We start from the raw sequence: 27050 nt of genomic DNA, 5'->3' as shown, positions 1-27050 counted from the left end.
ACCACCCTCATTGTAAAAAAGATTTTTTCATTATATCCGGTCTAAATCTACCCTCCTTTAGTTTAAAACCATTACCCCTTGTCCTATCGCAACAGGCTCTGTTAAAAAGGTTGCCCCCATCTTTCTTATAGTCCCCCTTTAAGTACTGGAAGGCCACAATAAGGTCTCCCCAGAACCTTCTCTTCTCCAGGCTGAATAACCCCAGCTCTCTCAGCTTGTCCTCATAGGTGAGGTGCTCCAGCCCCCTGATCTTTTCTGTGGCCCTCCTCTGGACTTGCTCCAACAGGTTCATGTCTGTCTTGTGCTGAAGGCTCCAGAGCTGGCCACAGTAGTGCAGGTGGGGTCTCACTGAAAGCCGCTGTCTTAAAGCTCTTAAGAGAAGGGTTCATGTTAATGTCTATGATGAGAGTACATGGTGTAAGAGCAAGAGATAACATTCCCATATATTGCTGGATTCCAGTCCTCGCTGTGAAAAGGGCAAGCTGCTTGAATTCACCACTGTAGTCTGGCAGTCTGTAAAGCTAGGAATCCCAAATCTGCCCCTGGAGAAGATAGGAGGCCTGAATCTCTTTGAAGGGTTAGGATGTGCCACAGGATATGCAGATGCCTGCTGTTCCACTGCACTGAGTGCTGATGATGCAGAATGGTATGTAAGTAGAGATATGAGCATGTATATGAGCTGAGATCGACTGATCAGGATCTCTCAGAATGCTTTGGGGAAGACAGCATCAAACATGGAACCATTAAGCCTCCGGTTCTGTAAATGGTCACTTACCTACCATTGTTGTGGAGGCTCCATTAATCATGTAACTGAATAAGGGAAGCTGAGGAAGAGATAATGTGAGGTTTCTTAACTCTAACAATTTAACTTACAGGGAGCTGTACTTCAAGTACCACTTGATATGTTTCTGAGCAAAGTCAATGAATGCTACCTCAAACGTTAAACATTAAAAATTCCACTGAGCTATTTGGTTATCTGAGGAAACACAAGTATGGAGGTAAGGATGAAAGTGAGGAAAAATATAATGAAAACAGGGGAAGACTAGTCAAATAAAGTGCTTTTAGCATCCTTAAATATTTATCCTCTTATCAGTATGAGCATGATGTCAAATATACACATGTAGCCAGGACTGATTACTGAGAACACTTTCAGGGAAATTATTGTGATGAAAGCTGAAGTGAAAAATCAGTTTGGTGTACTAATTTCAGGTAGACTGATTTAGTTTTCTGCCCTCGATCCCACAGGCAAAATTATCAAATGCCGTGGGAGGTTTTCCTTCTGAGGCTATGCGTGTATTTATACTAACGTACATTTCATTCAAACGAGCTATTTTACAACATATACAGAACTGAGTTATCTGACCCAAATGACCTGTCTTCATCTTCATTTACCATTCAAATCAATCTTTTTACTGCACACTTCTCATGAGTTATATTAAAAGCTACTCCAGATGAAAATACTACTAGGGCAAAAACTGTTCCTGATGGAAACAGACTTAAAATAGCAAATAATACCTTAGTATTAAAGATTATTTTGAAAGACCTAATAGTTGCACCCTTTTTTCAATTCCCCACTGATTTTTTTATATGATTTTCTTTAATTCCTTAATCAGAATATGATGTGATACTAAGGCTGTATGATAATATATTTGTCTTTATCAGTTCCACTATGATTTGATAATGAAAAAGATAGCATAAAGTAATGTTAATTGGCATCAACTATGTTCGAAGCTTTTCTATGCTGAGTTTGATCTTGGAGCAAACCTTTACTTAACTGAAACTGGCTTAACTGTGTATCTGTTTGACTTAAAACTATTAACCTTTCTTCAATATTGATTTTAAGATTTATTTCCAGGCCTTTGTGGATTTCCCAATATTCCAAGCTTTAATGAAAGTCAATGTGTTCTTTGGACACTATTCTGCCATTCAGACTAGCTGAATAACACTTACTGTCTGCATAGTGCCTACATTCATTTAAAGTATGCAAGTTGCAGTGTATTCAGGAAGAGGCTGACAACTGGAATTTATGTGTTCAAGTACTATCATTTTCTGAATAGATACAAGTTTGACAAAATTTTCCACTGAAATTTGGCTTTGGAAAATAAAATTATTTTGCTCAGCACTATGTGAAATATTCCTGTAGGAAGTCAGTTCAGTTTCATTTAACTTGCGTACTGTAATTCAAAAAGGTTTACCTAATTAAAATTAGTGCTTATTTAAACACTGTTAAAATTGAATGGTAGTGGTAATCTTTTATACATAGCGTTTTTCCTTTCTATGGTAAAACTGGCTTTATTTTTTTTATTTTAATACATTTTTGGTAAGATTGCACTCTTCAGGAAATATGAAAGGCTCTTGAATTATAATTTCTTATTTATCTGGAGAATCAAGAAGCTCAAACATTCATCCACAGACTAGTTAAGCTATTAACCAAATTAATTTTAGAGAGTAGACGGATTGAAATCAGGTTCTGTACGTTGCTTAAAACACCATTATGTTAAGATTATTTTGGCGAGAGCAAAAAGCGTGTAGCCTTGAAAGTATGACTTTATGGAGGCTGAAAAATAAAACAGTTGTTTATTAAGTGGTATGTTAGAACCTTGGAACCGGCATAAATAATAAAGCAAGGTTAGTTTGAAGCTATGATCAAAGTTTATATCAGCACCTCGCCAAATGCACTGTACAGAATTTTTTTGTAATAAACTAGTGTTGAAAGAATATTTCTAAAAATCTTTGCTGATGCAAAATTGTTGCGGTTAACGGTAAAAGTATCTTTCTAGTACCTTATCTGATAACTTGATGATGTTTCTTGGTTTTAAACATCAATCTCCTCAGTAAAACACAGATGGGTTGAAATATTAGTTAAGATAAATCTATGTATGTCAAGATTTATGGATTTATGTCAGTTACTGTTGTGTATAAAAGCTGTTGTGTTTTCCGCTTAATACATGAATCATACACCTGCCTAGACTGCTCTATTCTGTGTTGTAGGCAGCATTAATAAATTTAAATATAATAATAGTTTACGATTATGGACTTCAGTCTGACTGAGTGATATGATACAATAACTAGTTATTTGTTCTAGGCACAAAGACCTGATTGTTATTTGGAAGACTAGCAATGGCTTACAAGAAGCAGCATCTGTGCTTCCAAGTAGTCTTCTTGCAGCCAGGTTATTTGGCATCACTTTTAAAATGTAGGATATAAAGAACCACACTGATGGACTTTGAACAAATGCTGTGTGCATATATGATTGTTCTCTTGGTAATTCCAGGGTCTCAGCAGTGCATATCTAACTGCATCTTTATTCCAGTTCATGGGCTTTTCCCGAGCATTACAGCCACCCGTCAGATCTGTCCTGGAGCCCATCACAGCACCAGCTATACTCTGCTATAGATAATGCTGACTAGAACTTCAAATAAAATGGATTTCTGTTACGCCTTCTAAAACATAGTGATCTTCTGTTGCTGTTAGAATTTCATGTCAGAAAGCAGGGGGCTAAAAATGAACAGAATTTGACTTGCTGAAGAAAGGCAAGTAGGCCACCACTATGAAACCTAACAGACTGTCTTGACAATAGAAGATGATGAAATTTAAGGTTTCATTTCTATGAATATGAGAATCTGACTAGCTTTTTTGAGAAAAGTAGGAAAAGGGTATTCTGGTCATTTGTGGGTCTTACTAGAAATCAATTGACATGTAGCCAGGTACCTTTGAAATTACTATCAAAGTAAAAGTAAAAATAAATTAGAATTAAAGGTTGAAGTGGAGTGATGGAGACATGTAAGAAAATGTAAGGTGTTTCCCCTTTTGTCATCTAAGCATGGCTCTCTTTTTAGGGTTAGTAGAGCAATGTACTCTGTAGGAAGAATGAAATATTTTTAAACTAAGTCCATCGATGTTGCTTCTCATTCTCATCACTTAGAATATACAACTACTCTGAAACTACCAATGAGAATATCCAAATCCGATGACCTTCCCGATCTGTATACGCTTAAGGTTACAACATTGGCCATGCAAATACACAAATTTCAGTACAACCTCTTTCAAAAGGTATATTGTTGTACAGGAGGGGCAACACTTTTAAAAAGAAACAACATTCTGATGTATTTGGATGTTTTGGGTATTATTTTTTTTCACTTACTCTTTAGAAGTTGTAGTCTGATGTGTGTGGTGTTCTTTTGTTTGGTTTTGTGTGATATTTTTATTTTTTTGTTTGTTGACCTGGGGTTTTACAGAGATGGAGAACCAATTAATTTTAAAATCGTACTTACTGGGAGTTAAAAATGCTAAAGGAAAAGATCTTGCTTTCAAGAATAGCATAAGAACTACATGTTCTAGTTCAAGAAGCACCGCTGTCGGCAAACAACTGGCAACTGTAGGTGATGATTTTGGTAGGTGATTTTCTTAATTTAGAAGCTGAAACAGCTACATATTGATAATGGGCTTCCTTTGTTGTACTTCCTACAGATAAGAAAAAGAATTTTTACTTAATTCTGTTGCTGCATTGGAATTTTTTTTTTTTCCTCCAAAATGTTGGAATGTATACTTAGACTTTTCTATCACTAGGTAATGAGCACCATTTTCTCCAGAACTTCACATTCTTGCAAAGCAGCTGTCCTTTTTCCGGTGTGCACATATGTTCTGCTAGCAAACTGCTTATTAAAAAGTTTCAAAAAGTATTATTTTTATGAATAGCTTATCATTAAATTCATTGTCTGTCACCACATTTAAGGAAGAAATGTCTGAATTACAGATTTAAATCTTAGGATTTTTTATTCACAACTATGTAACAGTTAATAGTTTACAAAAACAACTGTAGTAGCTGTGAGCTTTTATTATTTCTGTGGAACATTTCTTCAGTGTGGTAGCTGTACAATAAATTGGTAAATACTGATTTCTAAGTGACAGTATAAAGTGGAAATGCAAACTAAGCTGCAAATATATGTAAGTCAACATTATAACCTACAGCAGTATTTGATATGCATAATTATTCTTTCTGAAAAGCAGCAAAGATACCTGTACTTTTTTAAACCTAGAAGTTATAGGTCTAAACTTTTTTTTTTGCTTGCTTTGTTTATTGCAAAGCTGACATGTCCCTGCTTGTAGGGATACCTTTATCAGTATGACTTTCTCTTGGGGAATGAGAAATGATTCAGTTACTTTGTCCCCAGAGCTGAAAATGCCATGCCTTGTTAACAACAGAGGAATGTGTGTCTCTTCCCTTTTTTTTTTTTTCTCAACAGAACATGAAAGATGAGATCCTATCTGTTTCAGTAACCTAAACATTAGTCCTGAAATATTCTCAGCTATTAGGGGAACTGCATTGCAAGGCCATTATTTATTTTTAAAGAATAGGGGTTTTTTACTGAAATATGTAAACTACTCAATATTGAAAATGGTAAGGTTAAGCACTGATATTGCATAGATGCTGTTCAATTAAGATGCTCAAAGTGCAGTGCTTTCCTTTCAAAAATGGAAGGTTGTTTACATTTCCTTGCCTGTATCAGTCTGTGTTTTCAGTTGTTTTATCTCTATGTTTAATAACAGCAGTCATTTTGGATATCTAAATGTGAAGCTGGAGTTGTATTTGTAGATGATGTTGCTTTGTATATTGTAAACATGTCACCCAGGATAATACTGAACTGTTTTCTAGAGTTTGTCTGTTGGTATAGTAGACTGTTTTTGCAAATTTTATCTGCTGTGGACAAGGAAAGGATCATTTCAGATTTTCTTTTGCTTTTTATTATGTTTCAGAATTCTTTCTGGTAAGAGGATTTGTTTTCTGGAACTAATGTCATTGAAGGTACAGCCTCTGTTATTTTGCAGGAAAAAGTTTCCAGTGAAGGAAAGTAATCAAATTCCACCCAGTTAGATTTTTTTTTTTTTTTCCATTCATTCCACTTAAATTTTATCATGGTTCAGATTTATTGTATGCTGTAAGCAATATACATGTTTTAAATGAACTAGTTATCGTCACATGAAAGTACTGCTTGATTTTACTGTTAGATTTTATGCCAGTAACCATGACGGTTGAATGGCCCAAATAAGTGGCAGTGTATGCCAACTCAGGCTTTTCAGTATGCTTATACAATTATTTTCTTGTCTCTCCAGCTGTAAGCACAAGGTATACTTGGAAAAGCTACCGAATACTAGCATAATAATCCCATTTCATAATGAAGGCTGGACTTCACTCTTGCGAACAATACACAGTATTATCAACCGCACTCCAGACAGCCTGATAGCAGAAATCATTCTTGTGGATGACTTCAGTGACAGAGGTAAGGCCCAACTGGGTTTTTTTAACTTGAATTTTGTAATGCAGTGTGGCCCATATAGAAAGTAAGGGGAAGCAAAAAGCATGGAGGTCATTCCTGCTGAACTGCTTGCCTTGAAGTACTGTTTGGTTGTTAGCTGGAATAAATAAGTGGCTTTTGTTTTACTTTGTGTGAATACTGAAATTCATGTCAAAGAGAAGAGACTGTGAACTATTCATTGGCCCTTATTAATACAATATTTTGAAGATATTATTTCTGAAATACTGCAAATTTTAGTGTTTCAACATCTTTTCCTTAGGCTTCACTTTCACTCAGAATACCTATTAACTTTGACCATTTTGGATGCAACTCATTAGATTTTAATCCTGGAATTTTGAGTTAGACAGCTTCATATACTAGTACAAAATAGCCATACAGAGAAATGTGACACTCCTGAAGGGAATGTGAAAAAATGCCTTATAGTTAATCAAAGTTTACATCATCTGTATATAGTAAAATTATGAAAACTGCGATCACATAATGATTTCTGCCATCATTGAATGCAACACAAGAAATTAATGCTCTAAGTTCCTTAAATAAAATTTAACAATTCCTTAGTTAAGATTGCTCCATAACAATGATATGGAACTGAGAAATGGTTTTTCTTTCAGATTTCAGTACGTCTTTTAAGACTTTAGGCATGAAGAGCTTTGCCTTTTCTTTGGTGTTTGGTGGGGTTTTTTACCTGTTTCTGTTAAAACATGAGTTGCTAATGTGCCTGTGAGCCTTGTTCTGAGTAGAATGATAGACAGCAAAAGAGAGAATTATGCTCTTTGCTAATGTTTTAGGTAAAACTTTTGTCTTATCTAAGAACTTACAGGGGCAGATTTCTGACCTGCTATTGTGAGAAGCCCCTGGGAGAACGAGAGGAATATTAGTAGAGGGCTGAAGTACAATCATTTTTGTAAGATTTTTAACTTGGGATTTCAGGGGTTAGAAAGATTAATGCTGCACACATCTGTGTTACCCTCTCATATCTGCCAGTTTAGTTGCAATATGTCCTTTGATGAACTGCCTCTCTATCTGTAATGCAATTTAAGTGGAGTTGTAAAGTGAGTACAGTTCTGGCTGTTCTATGGCTATAAAATCTAGACCATGGATGAAAGGTTTCAAAACAAGAAGTGTGAAGTAGCACAACAATTTTTCTGCAGGCTAACAATTTCCTAGTAGTAAACAACTTACAGAGAAGTCTGAAAGTTGATTTTATGAGTTGTCTGACAAATAAAAACACTCATACTCAAGGAGCAGTGATTGAGTCTATGCTTGTTCAATATGGTGATACTGTAGCATTTTTTTTAATTAAGTTCATACTGACTATTGTTGATATACTCTTAAATGGGTTAATGCTTTAGAAAGCTTATCTACTTCCCAGTTATTAGAAAAAGAGTTAATGTCAGTAAACAGGGAATATTGTAACCTCTGTTGCTCTTATCTGCCGCAACTTAGGTTCTGCTGCTGGCTGAAAGTATTTTGGGTGCAAATATTACCTGTAATATTAATTCCTATAAAAATCTCCAGAATATTCTTTATTTTCAGTTATATAACTCTATCTAACTTTGCAGTGGAACAGTTTTCAGTTGGAAGAAGTGATGTGTAATCTATGCTAGGTGGTCCTGCTTTGGCGGGGGGATGGACTAGATGTTCTTTCGAGGTCCCTTCCAACCCCTAATGTTCTGTGATTCTGTGACATAGCATGAAAATGCTTAACAGAAGTATCTGGTCTGAAAATCTGAAACACACCTATTAAGAAGACTTGTATGGACCTGGGCCTAGAACTGTTGTACCACTAGGAAGGCTTGCTTACTTGGTTTTTGGTATTGTCGAAATAAAAATCATAAATGCGTTTTTGAATGGTTGCCAGTTTTGAACCTGAGCATATTTGGTAGCATATTTAGTACTGTATGTTTTGAGAAGAGCAAACACACAAGAAAAATGTGCTAGCATTTCTGCTTTGAATTTCAAGTCAGGTGAATCATTTTGGTGCATCTGAAGAGGATTTAAATCTTGTATTTCTGATAGTCTAAACTGTACTTAACTGAGGCTGTATCATGTTTACTTGTGCCCTTTTTTCTTTATCACAAAGTGGCCACATGTAATACAGTTGGGTTATTTTATGTTGAAAAAATGCTGACTGATATCTATCCGCCTCTCCTCCCAGTTCATAAAATAATCTTTTTTTAAAGTGATTGAATAGATGCCTAGTTTACTGTTAGTAGTTTTTCACCCTTTAGTTGTTTTTTCCTAGACTGATAAGAGCAGTAAAGCAGTGTGAAAGATATTGAAGACAGATCAGGTCAAAAAATTGACTATGTGTGTTCAGTTGTTGTCAAAACGGATAGAATCATTGCAAGCAAAGTTTTCTGCACTGTTGAAGCAATATAGTGATTAGTGATAAATCTGTATCCTTTTCTGTCATTGTATAAATTCTCCATGAAGTTTCACATGTCAAATAGTTGACAAATGGTTATTTCCTTTGTGAAATCAGTTATATATTATTTAAGTGATACTGTGTATGCTCTACTTATTCCACAACTTTGTATTATAGAGAGAGTTTTCTGCTAGGAACCTAAACGTCATTTGTAAATGGCTAAAAGTAAGAATGGGATATTTCAATAGCACTGTTACTTTAGAAGTAGTGATTAAATGACAAATGTTTTTCCTCTAGGGTGTTCTACTAATCAAACTTTCCTTTTTACAGAAGTCTAAGAAGTTGTTATGAAAAGCCAGTCCCTGTTAGAGTAGATGAGAAAAAGTAGAAGCTTTAAACCTGTGTAGAAGATGGAAAAAGTGCTGGAGCTTTTTTGTTTTCTTAACTGATGCAAATATAAATACTGAAATGCACACAAAGAACTTCTGATAACAGGTGATGAGAATGTTTTAGTGCACAGCCAAGTACCCAGGAGTTTGCTAGTTTCTCTGCAAAATTACTTGTGTGCCTTCATGTTTGGCTTTTGTGATCAAACCCAAAAACTTCAGATAGTTCATGCATAATATTCACCATAAATTATGACATTTAGATGTTATAAAAGTAAAAGGACAGCTGCACCTTTTAAAATATCAATGTAATGCAGACTAGAGACTTGGTATTAAGAAAGAGGGAAGTAAGCAAATATTATGAAATTTGCAAGTGCAATATTGGGTTATGGACAAATTTGATATAAAAAACCACATGAATATAAGAAGTCATCTGTGACAGTTGGAAGGAAATGTAGATTTAAATACAGGTTCCCAAAGTTGCAAAATATCTTTTTTTAATGTGATTTATAGAGTTTGTATACTTGATGATGGAGTGAGATGGAGAAAATTGATCAAATTAGTGGAACTCTTTGTTTAAACGAAAATAACATTTGATATACATTGCAAACAGAAATGGCCAGTTGGTGATGTACTGGTGAGATGAGAGGGAACTGAATCTAGAGTTTATAGGAGTTTTAACACACAAAACAAATACATTGTCACTTCACAAGCTCTATGAAAGAGAGGCAAGTATTAGACTTCTACTTGGTTTGCCTTAGAAAGCTATTGTTAATGTAACTGGTTATGCTGTCTGCTGGCAGACTCTTAAATTTAAGAAATTTTTTTTTAACTTTTCCCAACTGATTTAGCAGTCAGGTCTTCACTAGAGACTTCCACTGAATATCTTGGTTCCAGGCCCAAGTACCGAAGCTTTTTCACAAAAGTTTAATGATATGTGTACCTTTGCCTACTAAGGTGTGCAGAATATTTCTGACTTTGTGATGTCTTTTGGGTTGCAGTTCTAATACCTGATTCACATAAGCCCTGTATTCCAAACTGTGTAAGTTAAAGGCTTGTCTGTTTCAGTATTTGTCACCTACCATGCAAAATATTGGAGGTATGAACATACCTCTGTATTAGGCATCTCTGCAGTGGCTTTGCTTGCAGCTCTGGTACTGTGAGCTTGATTTCTGGTAAAATAAGCCTTGCGGAACATGGCTTCTTTTCTGGGAGAGTTTTTGTGTGTGTGAGGGGGCTTTGAAATGGGAGTTGGGGTAGGGGGTGTGTTGGTTTGCATGTTTATATTTGGGGATTGTAGCATATCATAGAATGGTTTGGGTTGGAAGGGTGCTTAAAGATCGCCTAGTTCCAACCCCCCTGCCATGGGCAGGGACACCTTCCACCAGACCAGGTTGCTTAAAGCCCCATCCAACCTGGCCTTGAACGCACCCAGGGAGGGGGCAGCCACAACTTCCCTGGGCAACCTGTTCCAGTGTCTCACCACCCTCACAGTAAAGAATTTCTTCCTAACGTCTAGTCTAAACACTCTTTCAGTTTGCAACTATTACCCTCGTCCTATCACTACACTCCCTGATCACGAGTCCTTCCCACCTTTTCCTGTAGGCCCCCTTTCAGTACTGGAAGGCTGCTCTAAGGTCTCCCTGGAGTCTTCTCTTCTCCAGGCTGAACAACTCCAACTCCCTCAGCCTGTCCTCATAGGGGAGGTGCTCCAGCCCCCTGGTCATCTTCGTGGCCTTCCTCTGTACCCACTTGAGCAAGTCTGTGTCTTTCTTACACTGGGGTCGTCGGTGCTGAATACATGGGGTATTTATTGTTGACATAGTTTACTCTGAGGTTACAATCTGTTGGCAGACAGGTCTCTGAAAACATGGCAAGAAGCAGAATATGGGCAACAGTTTTAGAGGAAAGGGCAAAATGAAAAAGGATGCAAGTTTTCATTCATTCTGTTATGGAACAGCTTGCATTTGCAAAGGAATACTAAAAATTCCAATTAATGTTTTAAAACTTTGGGGGAACATAGATATGCATAACTAGTTGGTTAAACTGTTCTTGTAGGTTGCTGACACATGGTAGGTTTGTACATTAACCTTTATTCCTTTAGTATTTTAATGATCTTTTTTAGCATAGTCAGGCCTGTGAACTGCTACTAATGCAGCATATGCCCATGCATGTAAAATTGGCCTACCAAGCATTTAGCATTTTTACTTTACCCCATAGCTCTCTAACTGGTAAAGCACCTATTATAAGAAAAAATGAACAATGCCGCAGCCAGCAATGAATTTTTTAGCAGTAACAGTTGTCAGGAAGTTTTTTAGTTTGCAAAAAATCAATCAGATTTGCCAAGAAAATAAATTGGACAGCTTAGCAGCCAACAGCTTCATTCAGGACAGAACTAGTTTCTGCCACTGGCAATGAAAGGGTGTTTTGGTGGAAAATGACAAACTGGGAACCCTTCCTTCATGTTGATAAGCCAATCCCTTGTTTACTGTGTTCCACTGTCTCTGTCCCCTTGCTTAACTCTGTTTTTTGCACCACTACTCATTTCAGAGTATCATACTGCCCCATATCAGATACCATATGCTTTGTGCCAGATCTCTGAATAGGCTAGATTAATAGCATGCAAGTCAGTCTGCAGATGCAACCTGTGACTACTTGATCAGAGATCTATTTAGTTGGTCAGTGAATTTCGATGCCAGTGATGCACTTTTTTGTGTGTGAATGTGGACAAAGATCTGGTCTATGATCAAATTCCCCTTATAGCCTGCTAAACCCTTTTTGGCCTTATAGAGGTTGTCTTGTCTTATTTTTAAACTGTAGTTCTGTAAGTTATATTAGTCATATTATGCAATAACAGAGTTTGTGCTAAAAGCAAAGCAGCTCTGTCAGAGTATCAGATTGCACAGCTTCACACTTAAGAAATACATGCTATTTGTTGCATGAAGATGAAATTCCCTGTATTTTGCTTGCAGACAGCTAGTTTATGTAACATGTCACTTGTAATTCCAATTTATAGATGCTTGGCTTCAGATCATGGCTGGATATAACTTTTCTGATGAAATGAAAGTGAAGGTTATATTGTATGAATGACTATCTTGTCATAGGAAACCTCTGCTATAGACAGCAATTCTCTGATACGATGAAAGCTCTCTTCCCCAAAAATTGCTGCTGTTGTCAAAATATACAATGTTTAAAAAAGAAAATTGGAAGAGCATGTTTATAATATTGTGAAAGTCAACCTCTACCAAAGAAAATGCTTTTAAGTCTGTCCCTTCCCTTAACTTTAGGAGCTTGTTTTTGATGGTGGTATATAATTGCTCAATGACTTTTCTTTCAAGCTGAGCTCTTTAAAGTTACACAAGTGATTTGGTTTTTCTTAAATATTAATAGTTCTCCACACTTGTATACCAGGGAGTATACTTTTGAACTTGGGTGTCTGCATGTCCCTGAAAACTAACCACCCTGCTCCTTAAAAAAGCATGTGCCTGTGGGGATTGGGGCACCAAAAAGAACACTTCCAACAATGTCCATGCTGAATGCATCCAAAGTAGTATAAGTAAACAGCTCATTAGTGCTCTTCCCAGAGACACAGTAGGACAAGGAATGGGATATTATTAACTATTAATGGGAAGGTGTTTGGAATTGCCTCCTGGCGCTGTGCGTGGCCAAAGTGGCTGCAGCAAGGAAAATATACTATGACATGCCTTTCCTTTGAATAGAAGGGGTATAACTAAAAGATGTTGGGTAGAAACAGAAATCGGAATCTGGGCAAGACTTGCTGGAAGTTGGAGAGAAGCCTTAGCTGCCAGCTATGGTATGTGTGGAGGAAACAGTGATGGCAAATGGCGGGGTTGAGGATCATGATTGCTCCTGATGGCAAGTTAAGAGTTGCATTACTGTGTATGGCTTCTCAGAAAACTGAGAAACAACCTTTTGTTAAAACGGAAAAATCATACTATGCAAGTAATTTTATGGCAGTATTTTGTGACAAATCGCTGGGTTTGTATTTGATGGTGAGGAGTTTTGTTTTGCTTGTTTTGTTGTTGCTCTCCATGCTGTGATGGTATTGAGCGTAATGAGCATTGTTTATGTGGTTAGAATACCCCTCTGGCAGAAAGGAGGAAAAAAAAAAACCAAAGCACCCACAACACAGTGGGAGGAGAAAAGCAGAAGCGGGAGCAGCCGTGCTTCTACAGGTATTACTATACTAAGAATGGGGGTTCCAAGTGAAGTTAGAAGTATGCAACTGCTGTTGAGTAAGGTTAATGAGCTGGGGAGTAATGCTGTGCTTATGAAACTGCTTTCAGAATTGATGCTAGCTTGGCGCTCTCTCTGGAGTTATGTTGTACAGCATAAATATCTATCATAGCAGAGCTGTGCTGATGCAACTTCCTGCTACCTACATAATGCGTCCCATGGTTGGAAGTTTATACAATAGGAAAGACTTCAGAAATTACCCGCTATACAGTGGGATAGACTATAACAAATGTTGAGAGTTAAAGGGGAAGGAGATAAAGGCACGCAGAAATCTGTCACCTTGTCTGTGTATTAAACTGAAATAATTCAGTTGAAAAATTAAGGCTAATTCTGTTTTAGCTTTAGAGATGAAAACAATTTGTTAGTGCTGTAGTATGTGTATATCAATATTTACATCAGTGCACTTAAGCCAAGCTGGCTTCAATATACAACAATTCTCTGGAGAACACTAGTCATTTGGTACAGAGTTCCACTTCGTTTAGGAACAGCTGAGAAAGAAAATAAAACTAAGTGGTGAATGTTGAATTTGAAGCACACTTACTTTAACAGAAGTCATGAGGAGTAGTATTATCTTTTGCGTCACTAAATTTTGTGTATGACATTGACAGTAGCTTTGAGAGGTGGCCAATGTTATTCCTATGCCAACAGCAAAATCCTAGTGTGGTGTTATAACTTTCTGAAGCAAACTGCTGGGTATTGTCAATAAAAAGAAATGTTGGGTAATAGGATAATAAATGCTAATAAGTCCTTGGATAAGGTTTGGTACTTGGTTTAGTTCTGAAATATTTGAAATGGTCTATTTTTTTAATTAAGAACAAACTGTGAGTGTCTGTGTAGAACTGTAATGGAAACAGTGATTAAACAAGAGTATGCTTTTGAAAAAGGAATTTTGTTGTTCCTCCCCTCCTTCTTTTTAGGTTTACCCAAAATATGGCTCTGCCAGGTAAGTTTCTGGTAAAAAGCATTGTTATATCAGTAGGGAGTGGTTCACTGAAGTAAGTTTCCAATCAGACAAAAGCGCTAGGCCAGATCTTGCCATCTTTTCAAGTAACTAGAGACTGGGGAACCTGGAAGTGACTTGCAAGGAGCAATCTGTGCTTGTGATGTTAAATGGGCCTTCTGTGGAGGACTGTACAGACTCGTCTTGCCATGGAAGAGCACTGTCAATGTTTACCATGCTTGTCTCCTTGAAGTTACTGTCCTTGGGTTATATCATGGACAGAAGGGAGACTGCTGAGAACAAGAGGCAATACTTTATCTTTTAGACCAGCCCAGTTCTTGATCTTAACTGAGAAGGATTAATGAACTGTTAGTAATAAGGCTGCTCAGTGACCCTATCAATTAGAGTATGATTTTTGCAGTAGACACGGTACCTAGAAAGAGGACTTGCAAGTGAATCGGTGTCGTCCAAAAATCATCCCAAGTGTAAATGCTGACACCCCAATTATTTGAAAGTTCGAAACTTGAGAGAGCTAATGTTGCTATCTTGAAAAGTCTTGTCAAGTATGCTCTCATGAACCACATTGCTGGCAGATATATGCAATACTGGACCTAACTCACATAGGTATTATGTATAAGAAAATAAGTGTGAATCCATGTACCTGTTATCATGTTAGGTTTATAGCTGAATAGTTATACCTGAAACATACAGCCTTACTTGCTGGGAAACCTATTGCTGCAGTCAAGTAATTGTACAAAGGTAAAGACAGATGTTTTCTGCTCCCTAAAGAATTTGCAGTGGCTTCTGCCCTGCTTAATGTAACATCCCAGAAACCAGAATGATCCCAGCAACTTCAGCTGCACTGTTCATATCACTGATAGGGTAAGCAGATGTTTACAGGAGCAGAGTTTAATGCAGAAAAATTTTGTAGTAGTATTGACCCTAACATTAGCATATTACTACTTCATGTGCACTACATCAGAAAAACTTTGAGACTGGCTCTCACATAGGGTTAAAAATTAAGTCTTTTTGTACAAAGTTGATAAAACAATACATCACTATATTTAAAAGAAGATTTTTTTAAAAAAAAAAAGTTAAAGGCCAAATAGAAAATTAAACAAATTCCATTTCAAGATGTCTATATTGACAAGAGATCTAACTAAACACAGGATTTGCTTTTTTATACTTAGGATATTGAGCTGTAAGATGCCTCTTTCATTTCCTCTATAATGCACTCACACAGATATTATTTGAATTTTATTAAAGTTGGGCTTGCTTCTGGTCAAAATAAAGTACTCTCAGTGTAACAAGTACAATTTAAAAGACATCTGAGCATGAGTTGGAATAAACTGATTTGAATCTGTAATACCAAGTTTTCTGTTCTTCCCTGTCTTCTCAATTTTGATTATTTAATATAATGATTTCTGTTATGGGAGTTTTTATTCTAAAATTACGGAGTAAGGGCTTTTTCCTTCAGCTCCTTGATGTACCTTACAATAGCAGTTTCATTACTTGAAGGTGTTCTGGCTTGCCGGAATGGCTTTACCAATGGGAAGAGAAAGGGTTGCCCTGCATTTGAGGGCTGTTCAGCTCAAGAATAATGGTCATCTTGAAGGCATCTGCAGCCCATCTCAAAATGCTTGTCATTTGCTGGAGGAAAAGAATATTGTCATGTTGTGAGAAAAGGAGAGGTGGGAAGAACTTCAAATAATTGAAATTGTACACTTCACATAGACAGAATTAATTAGAAATGTGGCTGCTGTGGGAGAAAGCTAGGAGTATCCCTGCATCCCAATGCTGCCTGCACTCAGGCAACTCAAATGCAACTCAGCTGTAAAAATTAAAACTCTAGTCATGTAATATTAATACAAAACCAAATTTTTACTTTTCACAGTTCTTTGAACTGGTTATAATAGATAAGCAATTTCACTTTGGAATACTTGTGGAATCAGAATATGATGATTTTGTTTCCCCAAGCTCTGTATTGGTCAATCTTTCTTTGCTTGCCCACCCTATGAAATGCTTGCTGGGGGTGCATCTTGTTGATGGCTGTAGGCTGCATCCCTTTCTCATGTGAACATGTGAAGAATTTTTGAGATAGGAACAAATGGGCAGTCTGTACTTAGCAAGATTGTCCTCTGTGTGTCAGCTTCTAAAACCATTTGTCATACTTGTATGGAGTGTTGTTCACAAGATACCTGAGGTTCAGAAATCAGCATATTCACTCTGAGTAAGCTTGAAATACTAGAAGCATATTTATTCATGTAGTAAATTAAATGTGTTCTAGTTCTGTGTCCTTTCTTGTATTTACTACGCATCTCAGAATTGATTTACATTTCTTTAAGGTTAGATTGAATTATGGCTGAAATTAAATTATATTTTGAAATTCGTCATGTGGAATATTCAAATTTGATCTCATAAATAGGAAAGAAAATTTCTAAACCTGAATAAACATTGGTTTCTAAATTGGCTTTTCTCTCAAACATCAGCTGTGTACTTTCCACTCGAAAAAGCATTATTATATTGCAGTGATACATTGAACAACTTGACAAGAGACTTGAACAATTAGCTCATGGTTACCTTCTTCAGCTATTGTAATTAATGAACTACGGAAAAGATGCACATTAGTAGCTGAAAAATTTGAAAAGATAGAGTTCTTACCCATTTCCCTACGTTCCTCCTTCTATTTTAGTGTTATAAATGTCAAGAAAATTCTTTTTTTTTTAATTTTTTGTTTAAATGTCAAAGTTGATGGTATGAATTAGGTCATCTTAGAATCGCATTGGCGTTTACCAATTCTTATCTAGTGCTCTAAATGTGTTACTTCCACAACTTCAGTGAGTAGTGTAATGGAGACGTTAATGAACTTTTACATCTTTGGATGATATGTCTCCTGAATAAAATATTCAGCATGAAAACCTGTAGTCAGATGATGTGGGATAGCAGTTGAAGTCCATTGCTTTGGAACCCTTGCAAACAGGTCTTCCAAACCAATCAAATTTTCTTTTCTGGGTGGTTCTTTGTTATTAGGTGTCAGAACAGGCCTGAGATCTTTCATAGTAGTATTTTTCATGAGCTAATCAACTAGTTTTGCCCTAGTATCAACAACATAAAGGGTTCTTTCCAAAGATTAGTTGTCTGTTATTTAGAAACTTTCTTTTAATTTAAAATGGAAATTTATTCATGGTCTTTTTCATACCTGACCATTGTTTCAATGTTATCCTTACTCTAAATAACCCATTATCTTCTCATTGAACCCGGAAAGGGCTAGCAGCTTTCAAAGTTAAATTGTAAAGTTACACACTTTGGTAAGGTGTGACAAGCTTTTGAATTAACATTCCAGTAGTCTTTCTGAAGATGTTAGTTTATTAGTCAGGGTTGTCTTAATTGCAACATTTGAGTTCACCTAAGTAGACTTTAAAAATATCTTTCCCCTTTCCTGAATGCAGACTGTCAAGTAGGCTTATAATCACCAATAAAAATAGCAACATCCTTGAAGAACAGGCAATAGCATTGTGCATGCCATGAGTTACATTTTTATGCATCCTAAAGTAACTTCAGAAAACCTTTTGCATTATTTTACTGTATTACAGTGTTTAGTGGTTTGTTTTGTCCTTTCCCCTCCGACCCCCCCTCCTGTTTCCAATTCGTGGGCAAGCCTGAGATCTGCTAACATTATTCCAAATATATTACTGATAGTATAAATAAGCAGTTATTTTCCTGTTCATTCACTGGTACCAAACTTGACATACAGGTAAAAACTAAAAGTGGATAGTGTAAAGAAATCTGTGAGATTACCAAAGCAGGAAATTATGATAGTCACTTTTAAGAGAATTTTAAACCCAGAGTTCTGGTAGTAACGCACTGTGTATTGACCTGTAAAAGCCCTTACAGTCAGATACTGGGTGCAGATAGTAGCTTCTAATAATTTCTCTGGGAGATGGCTGGGAGAATGTTGAATCGATTGCTAACTGTATGTATTTTTTTCTAAACTAAATGCTGGTGTCTTTTCTAGACTGCTTCTTATATGTAGGATTCCTAATATTTCATTTTTAAGTCTTAACATGACCTAGAGAAAGAAAAAATCCTGTAATAAGTTTAGCAAATGAATGCCTTCAGAGCTTTATATGTGAGAACAAAGGTTTGTCCTGTCCTATTAATTTGGTAACCCTGACAAAATCAGAAATGTTTGAAGAGCTCTAATAGCTATTCTGACCTTGCTTCAGAGATTGTGTAAAACAGAAAATATTTTCATTTTCCATTAAAGCTCTGGTATATTCTATTTCTCTCAAAACAAATAATAAAAAAAACCCCTCAAACGACTATAGAATATTTTCTATGAGTATTAAGAGCTGCAATTCATTTGTATTAATTTAATTTCGATGCTTTTCTGTTGAGATAATACAACACAATTTGACAGCATTTGTTTCTAATGATTCTTTCCTGGCTAATGGCAAGCAGTTCCACTATCATGTGAATTTAATTTATTTATCCTGCATAAATGAAGGCCCTGTTGCCAAAAGCATCTATTTTGTTTAGTGTCGCATGTGTTTATGCAGATTCTTATTTTGTGCAGTCAAAAATCAAAAATGTACTTATGCACATTTGTTCATTGTTCTGTGCATCTTGGATGTCTCACAGGAGGCATTAATGACTTATGAAATTGTCTAGTTACAAATCTTCTTGTACAAAAATACAATTATAATTTTGATTAGCCTGAAAAAGGAATGTTTTGTTGCTCTCAGAAATCACTATCCAGATATTTCGGTCAACTTTGGGGGGTTTTCTGTATGTGCTGTTTTCCCAAATTGATCTCATGCATCTTTCAGGCAGATGGGCAATTTTATGAAGTTTATAAATGGCTGAACGCTTTAATGTCATGCACAGTTTATTGGGTTTTTTTTTAAATGTTACTGATTTGTGAACAAAACATTAATAACTTCTCTAGCAATTATAAAGGATTTATTTTAATTGGACTGGGTCAAATCAGGCTTTCTAAATTAGATTAAGTTCCACATACGCTGGTAGATCTTGGTGGAGAGTGCCAGAAGCAAGATGACTTGGTACATGCTATAACCTTTTCAGCGTTCCCCTCTGCCTTCACAAGTTACAGATGGAAAATGCCTTTAGTTGGGATAGTGATTTTTTTTTTTCCTTTTTATTCTATTTTATGCTTATGTTTTGTGAGAATACATGCTTCGTTTTTTTCACCTTCGCAAGGCTGCTGCATAATTCCGCTGAGACATAGACAGCACACAGAGGCAAATAAATCTGTTGATTTCATTTATGGTCAGTGACTTAGCAACCTTTGTTCACCTGCTGTAGGAACTCCCATATCTGCCCTCCCCGTGCACAAATTTCAGAAATAAGCATTTGGACAAATGCTTTAAACCTGAAATGAAGCTAATAATGAAAATAAAATGCATGCATCTGTCTTATTAAAAAAAAAAAAAAAGGGTGGGAGGGAGAAAGAAATATCAAAAATGTTTATGAAAAGCTAATATATAATATACAGCTTGTTTGAAGATAATGTCTCCAGTCTATTGGTATTTTGTTCCATAATGTAACACTGGCTGGAGAGGTGACCAGACCACCCAGGCTTGAGAAAGGCTAGACTCCTGCAGACTTCAGTAAAGCAGAGTGCGCTTCATGGTATGGAAAATCATAACCATTTAGAACAGGTAATTGTTAGGCAATTTGTTTTTATATGATTGAGAAAACACTTCTGTTTACACTTGTAAAACATACTGCAAATATGTGCATGGCTTTCCAGGATGCAGATTTCTAGTCTCTGCTGATTTCTGGCTTTGGAAATTTGAGTGAGTGTTACTATTGTCAGAGAGATGTGTGGGGTTTTGGGGGGGTTGGTTTTGTTTTGTTCTGTTTTTTTTGTAAGATATAAAGCTAATTTCTCTTACTGCTAGGTCAGGATACTCTTCCACAATATTTTCTGTCTCAGAATAATGAGGGAATGCATAATATTAATTTGCAGGCAAAATGGTGATTCTTACTAGATACCTAATAATCCTTAAAAATTAGAAATCTCTCAAGAAGTCTGGAAGAGGATGTCTGGCTAAAGTCTCTCTTTTCCCCTGCATTTGAAGGGCAACACACCTAATTTGGAAAACAGAGTTGACTTTTTTTGTAAAGGCGCTGTTTGTGCACAGCTATCAAAATAGCAAACTTGGTGCTTTTAGTTTTAGCAGAATAGACCTGTTTGCTGTCTTACTCCATTTCTACCTCATTTAATCACAGAAGAGACCCAAACTAATTGTCTTTAGATGTTTGCAGGTGTGTAAGGCTTTTGAAGAGAGCTCTCCGATGCCTCATGGATTTTTCTGATGTCTTCTGGCTATACTTAGTAAAGCGGTTGCCCATTCAGTCCAGTGTTTTATTGTAAGAAGTGTAGGATTTGATTGCTGGTGCTTTTTCTTTAAGGATTTCTAAATGTTCTGATCAACAAATTATCATTGTCTGTAGGGAATGCAGCCTGTACAATGGCCGGGTGAGAAGGCGGTGTTTTATAAGAGTGGGGAACATCTCGGGGCAGTAATCTTAAAGGCTAAATACCACAACACATTTTCAGTAAAGAAATTTTTCATAATGTCCAATCTAAACCTCCCCTGGTGCAACTTGAGGCCATTTCCTCTTGTCCTATCACTTGTTACTTGGGAGAAGAGACTGACCACCACCTCACTACAACCTCCTTTCAGGTAGTTGTAGGGTGTGATAATTAAAGTTTTCTTTCTGACAAAAATGAAATCATATGTCTTCCGTTTTAAAACCCACATAATAAATCATCCCTTAGACTGAAAATCAGTATTGATGGAGAAGGCAAGGTAAAGGAGAATTAATAAGGCATAAGATCTCTAATTTCCACTGGCGTGTATGCATAGTGGTTGTTTCTGCTGCAGCTGCACCCAGTAGCTGTAAGCAACTTTCCTTTGCCTTTTGCAGCATTTTCTGTATTTGTGGTACAGTATTTCTAATCAAAAAGGAAAGCTGCTCACATTTAAGACAAATTTGTAAATATTCTAACTTCACAAAGTTGTCTTTAAAATGTGTTATGCAGTTCTAATGGAAAGTGGTGGTGTTTTAAAATGTGTTGCAAGTACAACTGATTCATTTAGATGAGAATTGAAAAAAAAAAATACTCAAGGATAATAGTCCCACAGCCTGTTCCATAAAGTAGTTCCAGGTGTATAGGAAGAAAGAGAAAATATGTACAAACAAATGTAATGATATTGAAGTCTGTATCCTTTTGCACTGCAAAATAATTCAGAACAGATGTTAGTCTTGTTCTTCTTTGAGTGGTTTACTTATTGCAAGTCTTAACTGAAGAAAGCAGTGGTAGATTATGGTAATGAATGGAAAACCAAAACAACCCAAACGTATATTTGAGTCTAAAAGTGTTGCTGTCCTTGAATGTATTTGGAAACAGTAACTGAAGTGCTTGCTTCTTATCTGCAAACATTCTCCTTCTGTTTTTCTGTTGGCAGTTTGATATTAATTATAGGAAATAGATTTTGCGCAACAAACCGTAATAATACGTGAATGTGGCATTGAGGTGTACTACATGACGAATTAAAATATGTACATCTAGTCAGACTGTTATTAACAAGACCTTAAGTATCCTCTTTTGACATAGTCCGTGTTTGCTTTTTTTTTTCCTTTGGAAGGAAGTTAAACATGTTCTTAACTAGTGAGTGATAATCTGGATGCCAGCTGTGAATGTGAGGGTATGAAATGTAAAGTAGATTGACAGTGTACTTTTATTGATGTGTACTCCTGTAGTACACATGATTAAGTTTTGAAAGTAATTGATGATTATTACTTCTGGACTGAATGGATTATTTCTGTAAAGTCTTGTAAGTGTTGCTGGTCAAGGTAATTTTAGCTAAATTTAGAGCTTGAACAGGAACTGTGGGCTAATCTTTTCTTCCTCTTTCTCATGTCTCCACCCTTTTTTATTTCTTGTATTTTTTTGAAGTGTTATCTATTTCAGCTTTGTTTCCTTCTTGCAGTGGGCAACTTATGCTGTACCTGCCAAATGTTATATATTCTGAAGTGCTATGACTTGGTTATCAATCACAGTAAAATAACAGTAGTTATAAAAATGCAATTAAAAGCAAGTTTCTCTTATTTCAGAGGGATAGAGATTGGGAGCCCTTCCAAGAGGTGTGAAATTCTGTGAAGTGTACGTAGATATCAAATAGTGAACTGTTCCAGCCCATTAGTTGGTCATGGTGTCATCTTCATTTTTTTATACGGGGTTAAAAAACCCCACCCAAACCCTACAAAAAGCCAATCGCCCCCAGGATTGTATGCTGTATTATGAAATCTTTGAAAAACTGTGGCGTACTCGTTTTGTTTTCAGTCTGTTTTGCAATCGGGTTTTAGGCAGATGATGTTTTATTTCAGGATAGAGCCACCTTCTATTCCAACATACTGGCTGCCTCACAGTCTCTCTGTGATGTGAAAATTGTAACTCGCATGGCACTCTTGCATTACACAAGCAGCAGCATGAGCTGTGAGGCAAGTCAGGGGTACAGTGATCTGACTGTGCATACTAGTCTGTATGAAATAATTTTTAACTCTAAGGTGCCAACCTCTCTTGCTATTGTAAGTTGTATTGCAGATGCATATGTGGTTTTTTTTAGCAATGCATCTGTGCAGATCGTTTCTGTAAAGCCACTTAAATGTGTACACTTCCTTGTCCTAAAAAGGTAAATACAAATGAGGTAGCAGAACTCTGCGAACAAAGTTACATCCCTGCATGTGTACAAGAGGTAAGTAGAGGAGAAGAAACAGAAATTGTCTTTCTGTTTCCTGTCTCCACCCTCCTTCAGGCTGTGTTCTTTAGCATCATGGGGAACAGATTTTCTTGTTTCTTTTAGTTTTTTGTCCAAAAAAAAAATTGCTGAAGATGAAGCTTCATAGCTGTGGAATGGGCTACAAAATCTCAGGGAACCTGAATGATTTCAGGTTTCAGTAACCTGGAGAGAGAAAACTGAGGAGAAAGAATAGAGGATGGTGGTGGAGTCATTCTTGGAATTATGTGTATTGAAAGGGATCTTGATCAGTACCATGTGGAGGGAGCTGAGGGACAAGAATGAGAATCTGTTTTGCAGGAAATGCAGAGGGGGATTGTATCAAAAAGGGGTTACTGGTAGAAAAAATCAAGTCAAACCAGAAACGTTGTTCTGATACAGTTATTTTAAACTTTGAGATGCATTTGCTTTTTTAGCTTTATCTTCCTGCATAAACTTGCATTTTAAGATGCATCAGCACCATTTCTCTTGATTTCTCAGTGTATTAATTTGGTATCAGACATCTAAAAGCCAGTTCCCATTATGCTGTAAAGGTAAAAGTAGATTTTCGGATGATATTTATATAAAAATACAATATATGACTGTAATTCTTCCTGTATCTGCTTTAGATAGCTGGAAAGAGCTTTGGAATGATAAAGTTATGCTAGTGTTTCTGATTTGTATATGATATATAAATCTTGTTGGTACAATATATGTCTTATTTGTGAGTGTAAATGGAATTATTTAAGTATTAGATGAAAAACGAACAATCTAGTAAACTTAGTATTCCTAATGAGAGGCATAATTTTAAAAAAAGTCCAGAACTATAAGCAATTTTCATTGACAGTAGCATGCTTGTTTATTTAATTGACTGTTTTATTCAAAGCCATGTTGTGAAAAGTATTATAGTGCTTTCTAAATCGTTCAAAGAGTATTTTCCTTTAAAAAGATTCTTATTGAATGTTCGAATACAACTTCGTGGGTTGCTGCCAAATATATATTTGTTTTATTTTATCTCTGTTGCTTTTAGAAATATTGCACAGGAAAAGCAGTAGTACTAGATCTATGGAAATTTTTCTTTAATTCAATTACTCTTTTATTGGTTTGTCAGCATATAAAATAAGAAAGATGTTTAGTATGTGTGTTTTTTGAAAGAATAAGTTGTTCTAAAACTACCAAAATGAGCATGTCCCTTCTGTGTCATGCCAATTCTCTCCTTTAAATTAGTTACAGAAATGCACTGTGTGAAGAAATGCATTAAGGCTTTTATGAGAAACATGCTTGCTTTTACCCAGCTTCATAAGAAATATTACTGAAAAGTGCTGAAATAGGCATTTTGTGTTTTCTTTCATATTTAAATAGAACAAAGTTGCTTCAGGACCGAGGTCAATATCCAGGCCAGGAGTGAAGAGCTGCCTCGCCATCTCTCAGTGAGAGAGCAATGGTTGGCTGGCCGGCACTCAGAACTGGCCAAGCACAGCAAATGCAGAGGGAAATGGATTAACGTATCTGATAATAATGACCTGCAAATATGATTGTCTTTGTGTAAGACTCAGTGCAGGGCTAGTTAAAAGACTTAGACTAAGCCATGAGAAATCAGAGAGATGCAAAATGGCTCATTTCTGGTTCTCTGATGAAGTGGCACTGGGATGATATAAAACGCCTTTCTTCGCTGTTTTTCTGTGTGGTTTTAGAGGCCTAGTAGTTGTCAAGGAGAATTGGAGTGATTGATGTGTTAAGGTAAAAAGCCGGTGATGTAATCTTTGTCCCAGAAGGCATGTTGTTCCTTGGTATATCGCCTGTTTTACAAGGAAAGGCTTAGGGTAGATTGATTATGTATGAGGAAGAGTAAGCTAGAAGGATTAGCCAAGAGAGTGTAGTATTCATCCAGACAGTTTCCTTTTAAAATTGAACCAAAAAAATCTATGCAAGTGGTGATAATGAAAAGCAAATAACCTTGGAGTGAAACATAAGTGAGAAATTTATTGTGTGGAAATAAGAAGAAATAAGCTATCTTTGTATTCATTGCAACAGGAATGTGTGTTTCCAACTATACGTGCATCTAATGCTTGTCCCTTGTGTGTTGGGCAACTTTTTAGGGCACACTATTAGCTATAGTGGCATCTAGAGAGTAAAGTCTGAAAAAACATTGAGATGGTATTGTTGCTTTCCTGTTTTGTATATTTCTAATGAAAATTATCATTCTAATTCTAATTTCATAAATCATATGACTTATCCTGTGGATATACAGAGTTGTCTAATGCAGCATCATGATTTTTGTTCTATGTTGTGTTTGTGGTGCTAGGTGTCTGTCAAGATTTATTTGGGAGGGAAAGAAAAACCAAATGAAAACTTTTGTATATAAAAAACCAATTAGGAAATAATACATCTTATTGATTCTTATGTTGATTACATTATTTCTTCCTGATTATGTCAGTGGGACTTCTGTTATATAAAGCTGTGTAACTTTATGCTGAAAGCTGGTGGGCTATGGGTGCTTTTGATAGATTGTGCTTCCTCTCTAAACAGCACAACTAAGCACTGTGACTTTAACTGGTTTGGGAAAGATAGAGTTGAGCAAAAATTAAAGCACTAGACAAAATTAAATACAATTAATTTCTGGGAAACATATTTAGAATTTCTCTTGGAATTTCAAGTTATCCCTTTTTTCCATTGAGCAATCTGATATAAGAAACATTTTTAGTTGGAGCTATGTCTTAAGGGAGAGAGGATTTTTTACTTTAATCCTGTTTTCAGCTTTTTAAATTGTCTTTAAGATCTGTCTTGTATTTCTTTTCTTGATATTGGACATCTGTGAGCATATTTAACTCTAAAGTCATTCTTGTCTGCCTGGTATTTTAATATCGTCCAGTCAATTTGCTTTTCCAGTGTCATAATCTAATTTCATTTTTGTCTTTTTCCAATTATTCTTCAACAGGGAAACCAACATCATCTTATCTAATTCAGCAGAATGAATTTAGTCTCCTTAAAATTCCTATTGCTTTGTATGATCATCCCATACTAGGAAAAGCATCTCATTCACTACTTTGCCCAGAAGTACCTCTAGCCAGCTGGAATGCTAACCAGCAAATGAGATTACGCGTTTGAGAAGCTTCGTGCCGAACGGGTATCGCCGCTGTTGGTATCCAGCGATATTCCACAGGCACAGAACATCTTATGTTAACATCTTATTGTTAACATAATATGAGCGGGGTAAAAAGAGTTTTGCTGTGGGAACTTCTCAGGTGGGCCTCAAGATTTGCATACGTTTATGCTTGTTTTGTGTGTTAAACTCCTACGTGGTTCCCTGGTGTTCTGATCAGATCTCTTGCCTTGCCAGCAGATTATCACACAGCAATTGGAAACATTCAGTTTATGGTCCCTCAAAGCACGTGTTAATGACTCCGACGTTTGAACAGTAAAGCAAATATTTGTTGGCTCTGGGATGCAGTGAAAACAAGACCTGTGTAAACTGCGATGTACTCTAGTGGCACAACACGAACAATGAACAATAAGGAAATTTTTGGGTTTGCACGATTTATTGGAAGTTGGTGTCTTCTCCTTATGCCTGTTTTGTTACTGTCCGATACCTGCTGCCTTGGTAATATGGCTATTACTTGAATGAGCATGTATTTCTCTGTTCTTTTAATTTTAATGGCCACTGCAGTTATAGCTTCTGTTTTGATCTCACCTCTGTAGAGGCTGCAAACCTTAAGATTATTTTAGGTGGGCATGCCTCAGGTAGGTCACTACAGGAACTAAGGCAGGGCATATATATATATATATATATTTTATTTTTTTTTTTTTTAAGCCTGCATTTAGCAGAATGAAACACCTAGGGTTGATATTTTCCCTGCAGTTTATGATACCTGGAGTGTCGCTATACTGCTGTTACAGCAGCTTATGTAAGGATTATGTATTAGAAAATGTTAGCAGTATAAATGCTTTTATACTAATAAAACTGCGCACACT

General features: G+C 36.3%; 1 protein-coding gene across 1 annotated transcript in view; it reads left to right on the top strand.

Moving 5' to 3' along the window:
- Window positions 1-27050, top strand: part of GALNTL6 (polypeptide N-acetylgalactosaminyltransferase like 6) — a 477188-nt gene that overhangs the window by 208989 nt on the left and 241149 nt on the right. The window contains exon 4 of the mRNA XM_086464318.1: window positions 6115-6281. Within this exon, the coding sequence (XP_086320444.1) occupies window positions 6115-6281 (167 nt within the window). The remainder of the gene's footprint in view (window positions 1-6114; window positions 6282-27050) is intronic.

Source organism: Leptosomus discolor, chromosome 4, assembly GCF_034619465.1.
Source record: "Leptosomus discolor isolate bLepDis1 chromosome 4, bLepDis1.hap2, whole genome shotgun sequence".
Classification (NCBI taxonomy): Eukaryota; Metazoa; Chordata; class Aves; order Leptosomiformes; family Leptosomidae; genus Leptosomus; species Leptosomus discolor.
The sequence above is the reverse complement of the archived record's forward strand: the minus strand, read 5'-3'. Positions and strand labels throughout refer to the sequence as shown.